The following is a 19242-nucleotide window of genomic DNA, read 5'->3' as shown; positions in this document are numbered from 1 at the left end:
ACTCCCAAATATACATGAGAACATTGTGGTATGTCTGCGTACCCCTCTCACCTGATGTGGACTGTAGACGGAGAACTCCAGTGGCATATCAAAATATACTGCCAATTTAAAAAGGAGGTTTCCATAGCAATGCAAGTCAGTCCCTCTACCAAGCTGCCACAAGCAATATCAGTGGCACTGAGGATGATTAGATGAGCATCGCCAAGTGACCTACCCAGGTTGTCATAGCGCTTGTTGCAGTTGGAGATTCATGGTGCACTACATTGCACATGGCACTGAGGCTGTGTTAAGCGGTCCCGTTGCAATTCCTCTTTCTGCAGCGAAACTCCCGTGGAGACAGACACACTGGCTTAGGAGATACTGCTGAGAGCTCTGTTAATTCAGCTCGGAGTCGTGCATTTATAGGTGCAGAAGCCACACTGATTGTGAACAATGTAATGGATCTTTTAGTCAAAAATGGAGAAAGCCCTGCCGAAAAACAAGGCTCCTCGGAGGTCTGACTGCATCAGCTGGTTCAGGAAGATAGAAAATGATACATGGAAGTGAACCAGTCTCTTCCTCCAACTCGTCTATATGCTCACCATCACATGGATGGCAGGGAATGCCCATCTATCCAAAGATAGCTCATCATATTATGAGGCTAAAGGACAAGGAGTGGCAATCATTTACAACGCCACTTCTCAGGTGTTGCTCATTGTGAAGTGATAGAAAGCTACATTTCAACTTGAAATTGGTCTTTTGGGAGTCCTATCTATTGGGACTGTTAACCTTCCGCCATTCAGCTATAAAGGCAATGAGTTCCATTAAAATACATAATGCATGAGGTACAGTGATTGTGAACCATTGATCAGCACTTGAATAAATTGAGTTGAAATCCTATTAACATAACCAGCAGTTATGCACAGAGATGGATGAATATTTAACAATAGTGCAGTTTTTACATGTAGTACTGTAGAAATTCCTCAAAATCGTGTGTGGCCATTCAAAAATATTCAAAAATACATTGAATCAAAAATACATCAAAAATGTTCAAAAATACATTGAATCAAAAATACATCAAAAATATTCAAAAATACATTGAATTGGAGGTGATGTTTGTATTTTCGTCGGAGCGTTTAGATGTGTGAAAATACGGTAGCAGCCAGTCGGTTGTTTTTCAGTCAAGCAGGTTTGTTTCAAATGATCAGGAGCCTAAATACGCTGGGCTTTTTTTGGACTGTGTGCATTTTACAGTCCACCATGGGCTATTTGTCTCTGTTAAACGGTGTGCATCTGCAGAGGAGAGCGCATTTGTCAGTTTGAGACGAACAGCCCAGTGGCTTTGCCGGGCTCTGTCTCCGTGGCGCCTGTCTACTCCACCTCATTGTCTGTGGAATAGTCGGGCCGTTTCCCTTTCCCCCTGTGACCGCACTTCCCTGGCTAAATGCATTTGCATGTACTTGCATTTAAAGCAATTAAGGCCTAAGCTGTCATCTTGACAGGTGGTCTCCATCTCCCTGAATGTGTTTTTTTTTGTGTGTGTCCTGTGTTACGCACTAAATCTTCCTGGGAACAGGTAGACGAACCAATGGCTTTATTCCCCCCTGTATCGAGAATAATTAGGCCAATTAATTCAAGTGATACATAATCAACATATGTGTGTTTTCCTGAATAGATGCAGCAAGGGTCTGTCACTTCATCCCCACATGGACTGAGCATTGACCCAAATTAAGGAAGAGATCCCTCCCCCTTGCTCCCTGCCAAGCCCTCCGTAACAATGCCAAGAGCTGCTGCCAGCTGAGGCCGCCTTAATAAAATAGTAATGATAATGACAATTTGTGAGCCACCATAGTTATTGTTTAGTTCCACTACATCAGGCATGGGGGGAATTGTTTTGTGGGTGTCTATTCATGAACGATGCAGTGATTATCCCAGAGTGCCATTGTTTGGTGAAATGTCTCTTTCTCAGCCTTGCGCACAAAAGTGCAAATAAGCGCTCCGATGTGTCATTCGGATCCGCTTTTGTGTTCCTTTTGTGCGAGCACTCAAAACCCAAGAGCTCAATGTTTTCTGTCATCTTTTGAGTGTTAGCATTATCTTAGGCCTCTGTCAGAGCCGCGGCGCAAGATTACCCTCAGGGATTTTGCACTGAGAACACAATGAGGGAATGTTCCTCACACAATCCAAAGAGTATGGCGACATCTGTCCAACATATCTTTTCAATTCCGACTCTCCGGACAGGCCTGTTCGCTCATGTAATGTGTGTGGATTTGAGAATGAGAATTGTGTGTTAAACGGTCATATGGCTCGGACTACAGATGCACAGATGGTTATGGTTACTTTTGATTATTTTTTTTTTCCAGTCCCAGGATCTCACGTGTTATTTCTTTAAAGCCTTGCGGCGTTGAGTAGGATCACAACCTACATCACAACACATCGTCTCTTGCTTTACAAGACTCCCAGTGCTAAGTACTGTGGCATGTCCAACATGTGCGTACATGAAGCTGAGTAATGATAATAATGTCCCCAGGCAATAGTATTACTAGAAATGCTAGATAATCTCAATGACATGCTATCACTGTCTACCATACTATGGTCATTGTATAAAATGCCTTCTGTCCAGACATGGAATGGCCTAGACATAACCTTTGATTACACTGACCTTGAGGGCTACATGATGCAAAACAGGATTGTTTATTCAAGATCTCTTATCTGTTGTTATTGTCCCCCTTCTTCGTTTACCGTCTCATGCAAATGTAATGCAAAGAAAAGGCGCTGTTATCAAAAAACAGCCCCGTGCTGAACCACACCTATGCAAAACATACGTGTGTGACCAACTGAATGTTTCTCACATTTTATTTGACTCCTAACATTAGCAAGGTGTTGCTAGTCGACTTTATGGGAGTTAGTCATGGGGGAGTGTAAAAACAACACAGAACACATACAGTGACACCCACCCCCCACCACCACCACCATTCCGACTTGTTCAAAACACCAGCGACATGCTTGGAAAGTTCAAGTACAGAAGATAACTTGTGGCAATCTCATGAGAGACTGCGACTGTGTGGTGTGGATGGTAATGCAGTCTCTTTCATGTCAACAGAGAGTATCATAAAAAAAAATCAAATGAGACTATCTGTCAGTAGGGCTCTGGGGAACTGCATCCAGATTCATGTCCATAAAAGCTGGGTGTGGGGATGCACACCATGAGTAAAACAAGGCTTCTGTTTTTTACTTCGCTACTTTGTGTCACCTTTTGCCTTAACACTCGAGGCAAAACAACAACCAAGTTCCCTTTTTTGCCCAGAGAGAGAAAGGGGTGTAAAACTAGATGTTTTGTGTCTGTGCTCTGGCTGGCAAAAAAAAGAAACTGACTTTGAACCTGCTTTTGCCTTACACACATGCACAAGCTCACACATCACAACAAAGCTTGGGCGTCTGTGTGTTCACGCTCACCACAGCCTTCTGTGTGCAGGCATGTAGCACCCAGGCCCTGTTCTCAGTCCGTTTAGATCACCCTGCAGACGTTCTTAGAACCCAACGCAGTTCTAGATGTGTCGTATGTGTATTATGCAAGACCATATGGTCCATATATGATACAAAATCCACCATTGTCTGTAGCTTACTCAACAGCCCTACACCCTTACATCACTTGCAGACTGCTGGTTTACAGTTAGCTCACTGTATGTAACACTAGCTTAGGCAGCCAAGGTAAAACATCACACCAGTAGGCCGTCAAGTCTGTTAATACAAAGCACAGGTGAGACTTTACTTCAAGCCAGTATCTGCAATGCATTATAAACATCATATCGTATCGTAATGCATTATAGTATAATGCATAATGCATTGTGTATACCGGTTTTAAGTAAAATGTCTTACATGGGGCAATGAAACTGCATTTACAGACCATTTAGCTCATTGCATATTATCTTGAATGATCAAACCGCGCCATTCCATATGGTACTTCAAGACTGACAGTTCCTATGGGCCAGTTTGAGCACGTTTTGTGTTCACGGGAGCCGTCTGAGTTGAAATCCTCTTTGAGGAATGAGCTCAAGTACCACAAGTACCAGTGCGCCAGAGCAGCGCTCATAATAATATGCAATTATTTACAATTAGAACGCTGACAGGTGTGCGAGCATCCCAGAAAAGATGTAATGAGGACAAGTAAAACAATGCTTAAGGAGGAATATATTTACATCTGCTTGAATATTTACTCTGCGCTGCTTATATCCCCATGGCAGGGTGTCATCCTAGAGCAAATGAATCTCTCATAGGAAAACAAAGTCAGGTGATCTTAGCACACTTCCCCCTGAACATCAAAACCCTCTCATGCATGTATCGCCAGCATCATTTCCATGCTACAAAATAGCTGGATATTGTTTAAAATGTGTCATAATTTATGAAACATCAGACAGTCCTTACTGGGAATGAGAATAGTGTTAAGGCAGACAGTGTTGCCGGTGTGCTCGTACACATTTGTTTGAGTTTGCAATTTGCACACTACACAGTGAACGCCAAGGGATTTAGTTGAGTTGGGAAAAGTTGAGCTGAACATTTGAATACGGATATAATTTATATTTATCATTTACTCTTTTGTATTTACTCACAAAGAACTGCAAGTTCATAGAAATGAGATAGAGTTGGTGCATTCCATTCAATCAAGTGAGCTTCATTACCATAAATGATTAAGAGGAGTTTCTGTACACTAAGTTTCCTTAGATTGCAGATTCAATACAGAAAAGGAGCACTGGAGAGGTTGGGGGAAAAGTGCTGAAATTGCTACTCTGTATGTTGTTCAAAAGACTCTAAACATCTAGTGGACTTCCTTAAATGAGCATTTACATACGGTAATGACACTTTAAGTTGATTTTGTTTCAAGCGCACTGACGGAAGACATGCATTGTTGAGTCAGACAGATCCCTCGCTTAGCTCACGTCACGCCATCTCACAGTAGCAGCTCGCTGAGCTCTCTGTGTCCCCAGTAAGACGACAACTGCTTGACAGATTGTTTCAAAGAGTGTTTCAAAGAGCATTCTGATACCTGAGGGGAAGCATGGCAGGACTGAGGGAAATCACAGGAATAACATACTTATGCAAAAAAATCATGCTGAGTATTTTAAACTTCCTTCAAACAGGTAACAATTGTAATTATATACAGTATAAGGCTAGTATGTCTTTATGCGATTCTTCATGTTGAATATATATAGAGAAACATGTAGAGTAAACTGCCGCTGGAACAGCAACATTGTTATCGGCAAATATGTAGGCCAAAATGATATTGCTTTAATTGCATTGTCTGTTGCTTATCTAAAACAGCTGGCGAATAATATGCATGCGCTCTCGATATGACGTAGATTTTATTAAGATGACTCATCCTTTGCAATAACCTGCTTTAACAGTAGGCTATGCAACTGAAAGTAATATCACACTGGCTGCAATATTCATTTCATCATGAAATATCAAAGGCATTGAGCTGCATTCCCGTTCTAGCAGTATTTTTTTGTCCTCTGGTTTTCTGATGAAGTTATCCAAACAAACAACCCTCATCTGCACCTCTGGTCACTCTGCAAAGCTGTGGACGTACAGTAATGCTTAGACGTAACATCTCACAAATCACGTGGGCCATGACAAATATGACAACTTTAGCTTTTCACGCCTACACCAAAGGTAATTTAACCTTTATCTGTACCACATTTGAAATTTTTTGACAAAATGTCTTTACAAGGTTTGCGTTATGCCAGAGCTAAATTAAGCCAGGTTATTCATGGAGTCTCGTTCTCTCATAACAAATGACTGCAGTCAGTATATTACACAGTGCCATTTCGCACTAATGTTGAGCAGGACTGCGTTATAGGAAAAAAACCCTCATTAGCAGTAGAAACTGGAGAGTCCCAGCGTGAGGCCTGCTCTGGCTAAAAAAGACACAGGGGGCTTTTGACCACGATCACCCCTCTGACAAGCTGAGAATGTGAATGTGTTGCTGCCTTGTCAGTCCAGGAGGCAACATTGCCTTGACACATGTGAAGATAGCCACCACATCCTTTAACCCATTTGCTGTTGGCATTGTCAACAACCCTGACATTCTCATTAGGCTAATCTAGCGAGCATGTCAAACCTACCCCCATTAAACCTGGACTTGCCACGGAAGCAAAGGGTAGGGTGGGGGTAGGGGGTGGGGTCAACCAATCTCATTCCAACACATTGCCAATAAAAGGTTTTGACATGCACCTACGTCAACACTGCACACAAAACAAAATTGTCATAACCTGTGGTGTTACTGTGAGGTTACTGTAGGTATGTAAGATGCATGCAATTAAGGTATGACCATTAAGACTGGCTGTCTTCTTTTAACATACTAAGTTAATGACTACAACTGCAAAATGTGGCGTTGAATTTGTCATTCATATTTAAACTTTTAAGCATTTTCTGTAGGGAGATATACTCCCATACTGTATATTCTCTCTTGAAACCTGGAGAACTGATGGAATGCATTGGGTTTAACGCATAATTGGCATTATACATTCTGTTTTAAATCCATATGAGGAATCAGAGCTGACACATCCTCATTAACACGCGGACACATGTCTCTGCACAGAAGCTAAACCTCTAGAGCTAGACCACTCTGATAATTACGCCAGTGAGTATGAGGAAGTAGGAGAGTAAGAGGAGGAGAAGGAGTGGAGGAGGTGGTGGAGGAGGTGGGAGAGGAGGAGGATTGGCGCATGGTTACAGGTGGCACTAATTAAGTTTAATCTGGCAGCACACTCCTCCATTTTTTTTTCTTTTCCCTCTTTCTTTCTTTTTTTCCTTCTTTTTGGTAAGCTCTCTCTTGCTCTCTCTTGCTCTCCCTTGCTCTCGCTCTTTCCTCCGAGCATCATGCCTCTAGGTGCGGGGGCTCCGAGGCAGCCTCCCATAATGAGCTCCTCAGCCACACATTGGATGCCCTGGAGTACAGTCCCTACAGAGCCATAATGAGCACTCCAGAGCACCACTCTACGCCTCTCAGCCAGGGGTGCCAAGCCTGCCTCCCCCCAGACAATGGCACACGGGTGGGCACGGCTTGTTCGCCCTCCTCCTCACGGGGAGGTCTCCCCAGGGGTGGAAGCGGAGGAAGCGCTCGCCTGTAAGGTGGGAGGGATGGCCCATAGCCTGGGGTTGGCAGCAGCCGCCGTCAGCAAGCACGAGGGGCCGGGGAGGGGGAGGTGTGTCTGTGTGTGTGTGTGGGGGGAAAGGGGGTTCACCCTGCAACTCGCCAACAAACCATCTTCAGTATACACTGGAGAGAGCGGGGAGGGTTTTAGGGGAGGAGGTGCGTGTCTGCGTGGATGTGTGTCAGTGTGTGTGGGCACACATACATTTCTGAAAAGAGGTGAGAGAAAGATAGAGAGAGAGAGAGAGAGAGAGAGAGGGGAAGCGAGAGAAGGAGAGAGGGATGAGAGGGATGGAAAGGGGGAGGACTGTGGAGCAGTCTATCCTGCTGTGCTGCTGCATGGATTCTGCCCCTGTAAGCAGCCAGGAGGTATGCTCGGATCTGAGCGTCCACCAGACTGGACCTGGAAGCACCGCATCAGCACAGAGACAAAACTATTTTCCTCTGAGAAAGCTTTTTTTTCACACTGTAGATAAGCAGTTGTAGAATGAGGCAATGTGCTCTGTGTTTTAGATACAGTTTGTGTGTGTTTGGGTGTGAGTCTATCTGTGTGTGCCTGTCTATCCGTCTGTCTGTGCTAGGATGTGTGTGTGTGTACGTGTGTGTGTGTGTCTATTCGTCAGTGTATCTCTCTCTCTCTCTCTCTCTGTGTGTGTGTGTGTGTGTGTGTGTGTGTGTGTGTGTGTGTGTGTGCGCACGCGCGCGCGTGGGTGTATGTGTGTGAATACATGTGTCTCTGCACGAATGAGTGCACTCCTTTGATTATCTTTGTTATTTAATGGATTTGCATAACAATCAGCGAGATTTTATTAGCTGGTGAAATGCAGATAACAATCAGTGCCATGTTGTTGTGAGGCTCTTAATTACAGTGTTGAATAATGTCAAGCAAATGAATCAAGCCAAGCACCTCTCACATCAGCTTTCATCAGCGTGGAGACTTACATAGGGAAGGCTCATTAGGCATGCACTGTGTGTGGATCTTTGTGTTGGAGCCGGGGTGGCGTTAGAATGCACTGCAGTGCAGCTTCAAATTTCTCCAAAAAGCCAGATAGGTTGAGAAGACATCGGATAAAATTATTTAAACATTACTGGGGCAGGGGGGAAAGGAACAACAATTTTTATTACTCCATATTTGCAATGACTTTACCTCTTTCTCTCTCTCTCTCTCCTTCTTGGAAAAAAAGAAACTCTCCCAGCTAGAAATGTCTTTCCTGAGACTACTCCATCTGGGAATAAGGATTACATTGTTATTATCTTTCGGGAGGATTAAGGATTTGTGTCTACCACTGAGTGGTGCAGCAGAACACAAGTAAATCACAACATGTTGTTATTACTGAGCTTCTATTGTTCCTTTAGCAGTAATCATCTTCACAGAACCATTGACTGATGGCTGTATGTTGTTTTATTGTAACACTTTCAGGTCTTCTGATCATAGAAAAAAGGTCATACTTACACACTCTCACTCTTCTCCGAGAGGAATGAGGTCAAATATTAAATCTACCCCCTACACACACACACACACACACACACACACACACACACTTGGAATTTGATTGACATATATTCCAGGAACATGGACATATCAATGAAACAGTAAGGTATAAATAAATAGGTCATTGTGTCACACTTTTATCTTGTCTTGATCAATACGTAAAAAAAAAGGAAAAACATTGCTGACATTTATTAAATTACTTTTCTGCTGCATAAACACCAGGGGATCCTTTAAAAGCTTAACCTTTGTCTTCTTAATCAGGTCAAGTCTGACATTTCTGCCAAAATTCATCACTTCTCAAATTCACAGCTTTAGCATGAAGCAGTATAATTGCCAGTTTCCTAACAAATGGAGGCTGAACTGAAACCCCCCAAGCCAGCCATGACCTTTGGTGCTTTGGCAACTTTCTGCCACTCATGTGCTGTTTTCCACAAAATTCCATGTTTGGTCTTTGCCTGTGACTCCCAAATCAGCAAGTTCATATTGCAGCCATGTGAGCAATAGCACTAGGTGACCACCGCCTCGGTTTTTTACACCAGCTCAACTCTGCTCATCGTTTGGGAGTCGGCCATACTTTGAAGGAGAGCGTAATTGGCAGAGTGGAACTGTAGGATTACAGGAGCATGAAAGAGAAATTGGCTCGATCGTCGAGCAGGAGATGACATTGTTTTCTCAAAACAGCTTAGTGTTGGACCCTTAAAGGTGTAGAAATCTACTGATGGTGACAGTGAAAGACCTCTATGTAATAGCCCAATCACGTCTTTTTTTTTACATTTTGTTCCATGGAAGAGACAATAACATGAAAATGTGTCTGGATTCTAAATATAAAATTCCAGCTCCATCACTGCATATTTTTGGTTGCTTGTCAGAGCACCAGCTGATATGTAATTTGGGGAACAGATGATGATTTGAATGTACAATAGCCAATTCCGACTTAAAATTAGCCTCTCTTTTGATCCCCTAATTGAAACTTTCATATATTCTTTGTTCCGCTCGAGCCTGCTATCTGCTGAACTGTCCAGCAAATTCTCCAGAGGCAGGGCTTTACTGGAGAACCAGAGGACAGGCTCAAAAAGTATAAATAACCGCCATTTACATTGAGCAGAGGCAGAGGAAATGTGATCAAAGCATTTCCTATCATGGTAAATTTGGCAAGGATTCACAGCCTGCCCCCCCCCCTACATCCATAGTAGTTGTGTTTGTGTGTTTCCTTGTGTTTACATGCTTGTCATTTTTTATTTTTCTCACCAAACCTTGAGCACTCCCACAGACTGTGACATTCACAACTTCTCTGCCACAATATGCTGCTTATAAATCACTTAGGCGCTTCTGATGCAAAAACAATGGTGAAGTGAGTACAGAATCTCACTGAGCCACCGCTCATGCAAAGCTGTTAGAGAATAATACTTTTCCATCCAACATAATTTGGTATTAATGGATTGGATCAACTCACAATGATAAAAGAGACGGCACACTCTGAGTGGCACATTGTCCCAAGCTGAAATACGTATCAGCAGGAGGGGAGTGTGCAAAACCATTGGGCCATTTTTTGCATTGACCCCCACAGACCTTAATCGATTAGTGCAGCCCAATTATAGTTCACATTCTCAATAGCCAGAAACAAAGAACAATTCAGTCTCGCTTTCCATTCAGTGATAATTGTATCCCTTTTAACGCACATTCTAGTGGGTGAGCTGTCGACTGTGTCAAAAAAGAGGGAGGAAAAAGTTCTGTAAAGCCGGTTCCTCTGTTCTTCTTCCACTGAGACCTTGGATCAGGAGGCTGTAGGGCTTTTGTCCTCGCATCGAGAGCGTGGAACACTTGGCCTTGTCCCTGGGTGCTGCCAGGATCAGAGCCCTCCGTCGCCATCATCTCCGAGCTGGCAGCAGAAAAGACTGAGCTCCAAGTGACAAATTGGCCGGCAACACAAGTGACAACATGCCAAGAGACACTCTCAATATATTTGCCGACTGGAACTGTAAAATATCACACTGAAAAGTGCACTCCAAACTCTCGACTCTGGCCGAGAAGTATGCACTACCTTGGGTACACTGAAAACGCATTTATCCTGACAAGTGAGGCATCGGCCCTGGGAAGTAAGAGGTGGACACCCCACACTGATAAGCTGTAACAGAGCAATGGCGAGCAGAGAGCTCTCCTCTGTAACGCTGCCTGTGTGTCGTGGCTCCAGTGCTCTGAAAATGGAAAGACAACAGACTATTTGTGACAGATAATTGCTGTGAACGCAGCATGATGGCGCGTGATGTAAGACACACGCATACTTTATTTTCCCTTCTGTATTTTGTACAGCTTTACCTTTGTTGGGTCCTTTTGTTGTCCATAATAAAATAGCTTGTAGAAAGCTTTAGCTGGCCTGGTGTGGAGGAAGCTAGGTCTGCTATCCCCACACCGGATCTGTTAAAGGACTATAATTACATTGTTTCCATTTGTGTTTGGGTGTGCTGGACACAGTTACTGGAGCAAGGTCAGGAGAGCTGGAGGAGAAAGCCCTCCTGGGAGGTAAACAGAGGACACATATATATGAGCCAATGCAATACATTAACTATATTTTGTCAGGCGAGTATAACAACGGGTTAGAAGCGCGAGCCTCGGTGCTCACAGCACAGGCACCCATGTTTTTTTCTCCAAGGTTGCTCTGAGGTGCAATTTGATAGATTGGAAAATAATAGATGCAGGCAATTGAATAGTCATGGCATATTATTTAAAGATTAGTCAAAACACTCACGTTAGACTAAGTTTCACACTAACATTACTGGATATGAGCTCACCTCACACCTACAATAAACATGTGCTTCACTGAGCTTCACTGACACCCACAAGCCACTTGCCCTGCTGTTGAAGCTGAACTATCTGTAGTCACCGGGTCTGATTTTGCCTTCTCTTCGTCAGTACAGCAACTGCATGCCGTTAGAGTCCCTCTGAGTTACAGATATATTCATGTATAGATTTAGTTTGAAAAAAGATCCTTGAAGTTAACCGGCACCTCAGCTTTGTACACAACCCAAGGCACTTTTTCTATAGCATGCAACATTCCACTAGCATATCTGCTCTCAATTTGGCCGTGACTGACAAGACCTATTTAAGAATGTGGCAGGTGGGTGCTTTTGCTGCCTTGTAGGTTTTTTGCTATTAAAATGATATCCAGCTTGTCTTTGATGGGTTGCGCCTCAAACTACGCCTTATAATGATTTCAGGTAGACCATGCTCAAATTGGAAGCATTTGTTACTTGAAGCCATATCAAAATAATTGTTTTGATTTGTCTCAGCTTTATTTGGCACTGAAATTAATTGGAAATGATCCCAGGGAACAATTACTTTTTTATCTTATGAAGAAAAACGCTGGCTGAGATACGCTACAATCCTCTGGCTCACAATCACAATGTATTTTTATCTCTTTATCATTCCCATGCAAAGTCAGTTCAGGGTTTGTTTTTTTCTGTGGGAGGGTATGATAAATGTACAGTATGGTACTTTGATTGCACGGCCAAAGCACCAACTAAATAATAATTCATGGGCAGAAAGGCTCTTGCCTACGGCTCTGAAATTGCTAATGATCAGCTGTGGTGAGGCCGTCTGATAGCGGTGCCTAGGGACTCTGATGCAGATCCACTATTGTGCGTGCGGAAAGCTGTGCTTCACATTGGAAACAAATGGAGGCTGCATGGAGCGGGGAAAAAATCAACAACAAATGAATAATCGGCAACTTCTCCAGCCATGTAGATAACAAGGGAGCTCAGACGACACACACACTGCACATAGCCCACAGATACCCGTCCGTACACAGACAGAGCATGCATAAGTATTGCTCGATCAAAGCACAACTACATGCAATGTTTCCAGGAAACCAAGGTGTGTGACTGTTTTGTGGGAAATCTGTCTAGAAATGTTTCCGTGAATGTTATGTTCTTTATCTCCCCTACCTAGAGCCCCCCCAACCCACCCCCCACCCCAACTGTCATCATTCCTTGTCATATTATGCAGTGCCACTGGCAATAAGATCCACCAGGGTTTTTTTCTCTTCTTCTTCAATGTGCTGAAAGATCAAAAACACGGGAGTCACATGATGAAAAGCATTTGATAATCCTTGAAATACAGACCCCCTTTAATCCCATAGAGAGGAATACTGATGTGTTGTTGTTTTTTTTTAAAGAAAAAAAAACAACAACAATGTTGCAAACAGGAATAGAGAAGCCACAGCAAGTGATGGGAATGCAACTTACTTAACGTCAGGCCATCTTGAGTGGCAGCCAGGAAGTACGGAGAGGAAAGGGGGGAAAGCGAAGAGAAGAAAAAAGTGCACAAAGTCTCCTTGTATATGGGGGAGACTGCCGCTGGGGCGGATTGCCTCCCAGTGCCAACGTGCCAAAAATGCCCGGCGCTTCTCTTCCAAGAAGGTGAATAGTGTCCTTGTTTGATGGCTGAGGGGGAAAGCAGCCTCAAGAGTGGCTAGTCCACCTGGTACAGAGTGGAGAAGACCAGTTAATGTGACAAACTCGGAGGATCTCCCCGAGACTCACATCACAGAGAAAATAGTGTTCATGTCTGCCAAGGGCTTGTGTGGCGCTTTCAGTTTCCATTTCATAGATGGGCTTGGATGGTACTGGCAAGAACGTGTTATGCTCTTTGTAAAGGATTTCTTATCAAATAAGGAATATATGTTAGGATTTGGAGGGGATACATTTTATCTTTCAGTCACATTCTTTAGTTTTTGTAATGAAAGTGTGTATATTAAGTCCCTGCTAAATTGCATTTGTTATGATGAAATATTCATGGATTTCATTAAAGCATATCCGTAGCAGCAATAAATTAACTTCTGTGGACAGCTTTTTTAAAAGTGTATGAAATGACATTTGTAATACTGTAAATCTTTTTTAGAACACATACCAAATTCGTAATACCCTGAGGATTTGTGCACTTACGTGTGTGTGTGTGTGTGTGTCTGTGTGTGTGTGTGTGTGTGTGTGTGTGTGTGTGTGTCTGTCTGTGTGTGTGTCTGTGTGTGTTTGTCTGTGAGTAAGTGAATGTATATGAGCATGAATGTGTTTGTGTGTGTGTGAGTGTGTGTGTGTGTGTGCGTGCATGAGCGTGTACATGTGTGCTTGTGTACATGCATGAATGCATGTGTGCCTCACCCTAGAAGGACCTACTCTTATGCATTAAGGCTGCTGAGAGCCTGCGGTAACCACCATGTCTGGAATGCAATGCTCTCTGAAAAATGTATAGTTTCAGTAGCAGAGCAGATGCACTTACCCGTCTCTGTACTGCCAGTTCCAACATCTTAATTGAGACTTCACCCTGAACCCCTTCTTTCCTTCTCTAAAAAGAGGGATTCACACTGTCTAGAAAATGAGCACACCAGGAGGAAAGATCCTCAGCATCTTGATGCACTTGTGGGAAACTGTCATTTCAAAGAGCAGCCCCTCTGTAACTATGGCACATGGAGTGTTAGTTTGTAGACGATTATGGCACTTTGTAAAATGCTGTCTATATTACTTCTTTCACAAGAACTTTTTTTGAAGTCTTATTGAAGTCTTTATGTAAGGAAGCACCTTTTTTTCAGTGGAGGGTCAAGCACAAATTGCACTTTAAGTATTTCTGTAAAAACTAGACGAAGATCTTCTAGCAAGAGATCCTGTCCTCTTCCAAAATGAGGCTATTGGCCAGGAAGAAATCTATTTTCTCACAGCAAGGCAGTCCATACCCTCTTAGAGACTCTCCAGCTAGGCAAGCAGTTTATGAGAAAGAGCCATTTTAAGAGAAGGCTTGGGGGGAAAAAAGAACAGTTTCAGAAGTCTTTGTCAGTGTGCCTCAACCTTTCTCATTCTCTTTGACTCGGTGAAGGAGGGGAACAAAGACTTGACTCCAGATGTGGTCTTTCACATGCGCTCTTCACACATAAAATCACTAGGTGATCACATAACAGTGCAGGCCTGCCCAGGGCAGAAAAATTAGCATACAGTGCTCTATGCATCAGCATATCGTTTCACCCCCCTATCAGACAAAGGTCACTCCGTAAAACATACAGGTCAGCAGTCACGGATAACAGTGAAAGTGTGTACACATGAAAGTGGAATCAAAGTGGTCTGCTGTCACATTCAGTGTGCTGTGATTAGTGGACCACAACAAAGCCCACAGAGCTGAACCATAAGCTTTCCATCGGAATCAACAGCCAGCTCGGAAAAACTCATTGAGAAAGGATTGTCCGTATGGTGGCAATCAGTAAAACAAGCTGCTCTGTTAAGTCCGATAATTTAATAACTTCTCCCCTTCTAAAAACATTGAACTCATGCTATTAAAGGGGAGTTCAAAGACACCCTAAATTGCTAACATTTCTCAATGGAAGTGGTGCTATTGCCAAGACTAATAGCATGCAGAAAGCAAAGCGGATGTTTTCCTTTATCGAAAAACAGGGCAGACCTGGAATCAGTGCAAGAGCCGCTGACACCGGCTCACTTAAATAAACACGTCCTGTTGGTTGCCCTTGCAACCAGGCAAATGTGTGGTTTATTAGACCCCAAGCTTGCCTACCTGTGTCAACCGCATTCAGCTTACAGCACGAACACTCCTCGGGACAAGCTCATTAAATCAGTCTGAGGGGAAAAAAAGACAAAAAACGAGTTGTCTGCAAAGACAGGTACGACAGCTGAGAAGTGATAATTGGTCAGCCTCGGCTGCTATTAATGTGAAATGTATTATTATGTTTCTCCCCTTGGCTTGGCTGATCTTGGAACAGTTAGGACCAACCCCCTCAGTGTATAGTGTATAATGTATAGTGTAAGAGGGCCAGGGCTGTACCCACAGTCTGTTTATCTTTTATGAGCTGCTGTGTGTGTGTGTGTGTGTGTGTGTGTGTGTGTGTGTGTGTGTGGGATGGGGCGAGTACTAGCTAGCTAGCGCCTGCCTCTGAGTTTATGTAGGCTCTTTTAAGTGGATATGAAATATAGATGTTGAAGTCTGGACAGTTCAATGTTTCATCTCTCTTGGTGATACCATAAGGAAGCCATTAATAGTGTCAGGGAGCATTAGGCATACCACAGGAAGATAATTGGATATGAGGGGGTGACTGGCGGCACCTGCTTGGAATCAATGTGTCCTCCCAGGAGGTCGACTGAAGTGAAGTTTGTGAGGCCCGTCACCCCCATCGCGAGCTCACCTCCCCAGTGCTGTTTTTCATATATGTCTCTGGTCACCTCAAGATGGTTCTTTTTTGTCCTGGGCTGCCATTGTCAGTGGGCCTAACATCCTGCATAATCGCAAACAGCAGGACCATCTGTTGTTGGCTTGTTGACTTACCTAAGCACAACCTTTTCAGTGGTGTTAGCCATGTATTTGCAGGCGATGTGCTGTATTTACAAAATGGTAATCACTCAGCTAAAAGCTGTTTTTGAGATTGCACATATGTTATGTTAAAACGCTGTGATTACCACTTGAATAATGCATTGGCACGGCCGAGACGTCTGTTCCACCGTCCTCAAGGGTCAGGGTTTAACGAGGACTCAAGATTTATGGCCTTGACCTTTTTTTGTGGCCGATTTGGACTTCTAAACTTTTCGACTTCTCAAGACGGCACAGGCTAAAAGGTTGTGCTGCAGATGCTTTAGTGGAAAATTCCTGCCAACACATTTTAAAAGACACACTGACATCAATGTTTACCATCAGTTCTAATAAAAGTCTTTTTGACTTCCTTGCAGAATCAAAGTTCAACTCCAGACAAGACATTCACTGCTGTGCCCCAGGCGTGCCCTCATAAAGTAAGTCGTTAGTATTTTTATATTTTCCCCACAAATATCTTTTATTGTGGCTTCTTTTTTCTCTTTATCATGTTTAAGTCCCACAAAATTTTCATGAGGAAACAAAGCCCTGTGGAATGTTTCTGCTACACATCTATTGTATGAGTGCGTTTCAAGTTATTTTCCAAGTCTCTGGCTAGTACCAGGGTTACCTGCCATTGCTGTTCATTTCTGTGTGCAAATGAGGAGCTGTGAGTGCGTGTGTGCGGATCACCTCTGGATGAAGTGTGAGGCCGTCTCAGTAAATGCCATTTCACAGCATGGTAGCTTCTGAACAATCCCCCCACTAATTTGCCTCTGCTGGCGCCCACTTGTGAATGTGATAATGTGCTATATAGAGAAACTTCACAGAATTTCCAGTCGACTAACCCAAAAGTGTCAAAATGCTTGTGTCCTTTTCTGGATGACTAACCAGGTCAAGAGTAAAAAACACAACAGAGTCTTATGGAGAAAAAGAAGCCCACTGGAGTGCCATGTCTGACAGCCTGTCAGCAAGTGGTCAACCAGACAGTATCTTAAGTGTAGTGCCTTCTTCTGCTTGGTCGACTGTCGAACTGGCCGAACTGTCTTGGACCTGCCAAGAGGAAGCCACAGCTCTGGCTCCGTCATGGCACATTATGTGAAATGACATGAGCCCTCGTGGTAAAATAATAAAATAAGGCAATCAACTTTGTCCTGAGCCGGCTGACATGAAATGAGTCTCTAATTGCCGGCCTGTCCTTCACTCCGCGCCGGCAGACAGCGGATGCCACGTAGATCACCCCTAATGATAGATTCCGAGTTGTGCTGATGCGAACTGAGTCACCTGAACAGTCACCTAGTTGGCACACATTGTCCTTGAAATACGGGGAGCGCTGCAATTCCGCCACCTCCCCAACAGTGGCATGTTGTTGTCAGCGACTCTATTGAGCAACCTATCTGGACTGACGTAGTGGAGGGATGCCACGTATTGGTGGCATTGTGTCAACGTTTCCCTACACCCAGCAGAACATAATCTCTTTCTTGTTGAGACCCATTAGCATCTGCGCTCGGTACAAATCAATATGCGAAAAGGGAGCAATGAAGCAGCGGAGTAATTGAGAGTGTCGCTCAGCGTCCAAAATGAAAGTATAATAGGTAAATGGGCGGACGTGATTTATATAATCAGGACGTCTTATGATGTGGCACTAAGAACATTCCTATTCCTTTTGTCTGTATTGTGCGCGTTCTGAATGAAAGGGGGCTAATGAACAGCACGCTTATAAAAGATCTGTGATTATGTAAAGGCAGGAGAGGAAAAGACACAAAATGGGGCAGAATGAGCATAAAAAGAGAACAGAATGTGGGCATGTATATGAGCACAGCAAGAGAGAGGAAGGGAGAGAGAGAGAGAGGGATGGAGTGAGATTGAGAGAGAGAGAGAGCAAAGCAGAGGGAGGGGGGAGAACACTAAGTATACATAATTGCTGCTTGACACATTGGCCAAATTCTGCTGTGCCAGGATCAGAGTGAAGATGATTAACGGCTGTCCGAGTGGGTGGGTAACTTGGTCACCCAGGGCCACTGGTTTCCATAGCGATGCTACTCCAAAGGCCATACATTAAATTGTGAGCATCCCCGGGGCCCAAGCATTGTTAAGCTCCATAATAATATCTCACATTATGCGCATTGTCCTTCCTCTCTCCGGTTATTCATTCAATGCACCATTATTCACCGTCAGATGGCACGCTGGAAATGGAGAGGCTCCAAATCTCTGCCTCACCAGTCAAACTGGAAAGATGGCACACCTCAGCATTTAAGTGTGATAAAGTAGCCCCCCCGCTTGAGACCGGCCATCTCTTCGCCCACATTAGAAAAGCCATCGTTTCATGTTTCTCCCCCTAGTGATGACTACAGGGCAATCTCTTCTCTCTTTTTTTTTTCTTCTTCTTTTTTGCTATGGAACAAATGTAAATCTCACGACTGCTGTGAAAGCCATGCAAAGTAAACACATATAGCCCTAACACCGTGTTGGTACCACAGGGCTCTCACAAACAGATGGCAGATGGAGGAGGATTTTCAAGCCTCCCTCGGTGAGTGCGAGAGGCACGCTGAACCCTGGCACCGCCAGCCAAATGAGAATGTTGTGGCCGACGCCCCCCTTCCCTCGCATGCCTCTGGGGAGGGAGAGAGTGTTGCGGCTATTCCATGATGTCACATCCTGTTCTCACTTAAACACTCTCCCTTGTAAGATAAGGCAATGCATTACCATGCAGTTTTATTATAAGGGCACAAACATTTTCCCCCCTCCTATCTCCTTGTTTTTTTTTTCATACTCCAGGAAACCCAGTGGTGAATAAGCACATCTTAATAATGATTCATACGGGATAATAAATGGAAATCCCTGCGGCGCACAAACAAGAGACTAGTCATGCAGCAATTAAGCTTCATTCCATGTGCGACTCAAGGCAGCAGGCTCTGGGGTGAGGGGTCTCCTCGTAGACGCCATTTCAGCAGGAGTAGGCGTGATCCCGGCAGACAAGCAGCCAAATGCCCCGCGCTCACGACGCCCGCCCGCCCGACCGCCCGCCCAACACACCGCCCGGGGACGCATTGGTGGACAGCTTCAGACAACCACCACGTGTGCGAGGAGGAGGAGGAGGAGGAGGAGGAGGAGGGAGAGAGAGAGAACTGCACAAAGGGCGGATTACACAATCCGCCAAAAGGTCAGGAGTGACCTCTGGGTCCAGTCCTAGGCTTTGGCTGTCAGCGCAGGGCACAGCATGTCCATGTCAGACAGTGCGAGGTACGCTGCGACACCACTCTGTTCACCAACAATGAACAAGCCC

At 44.2% G+C, this 19242-nt stretch overlaps 1 protein-coding gene across 2 annotated transcripts in view; it reads left to right on the top strand.

The window, feature by feature from the left end:
* Window positions 1-19242, top strand: part of pcdh11 (protocadherin 11) — a 126474-nt gene that overhangs the window by 36125 nt on the left and 71107 nt on the right. For both annotated transcript variants that reach the window (XR_007192166.1, XM_048231388.1), the window contains exon 4: window positions 16337-16396. Coding sequence is in view for 1 of the 2 variants with exons in the window: in XM_048231388.1 (XP_048087345.1) it covers window positions 16337-16396 (60 nt within the window). In the remaining variant the exon portion in view is untranslated. The remainder of the gene's footprint in view (window positions 1-16336; window positions 16397-19242) is intronic.

This window comes from Alosa alosa, chromosome 21 (genome assembly GCF_017589495.1).
Source record: "Alosa alosa isolate M-15738 ecotype Scorff River chromosome 21, AALO_Geno_1.1, whole genome shotgun sequence".
NCBI lineage: Eukaryota > Metazoa > Chordata > Actinopteri > Clupeiformes > Clupeidae > Alosa > Alosa alosa.
Note: the sequence above shows the minus strand (reverse complement) of the source record. Positions and strands in the feature narration are given on the sequence as shown.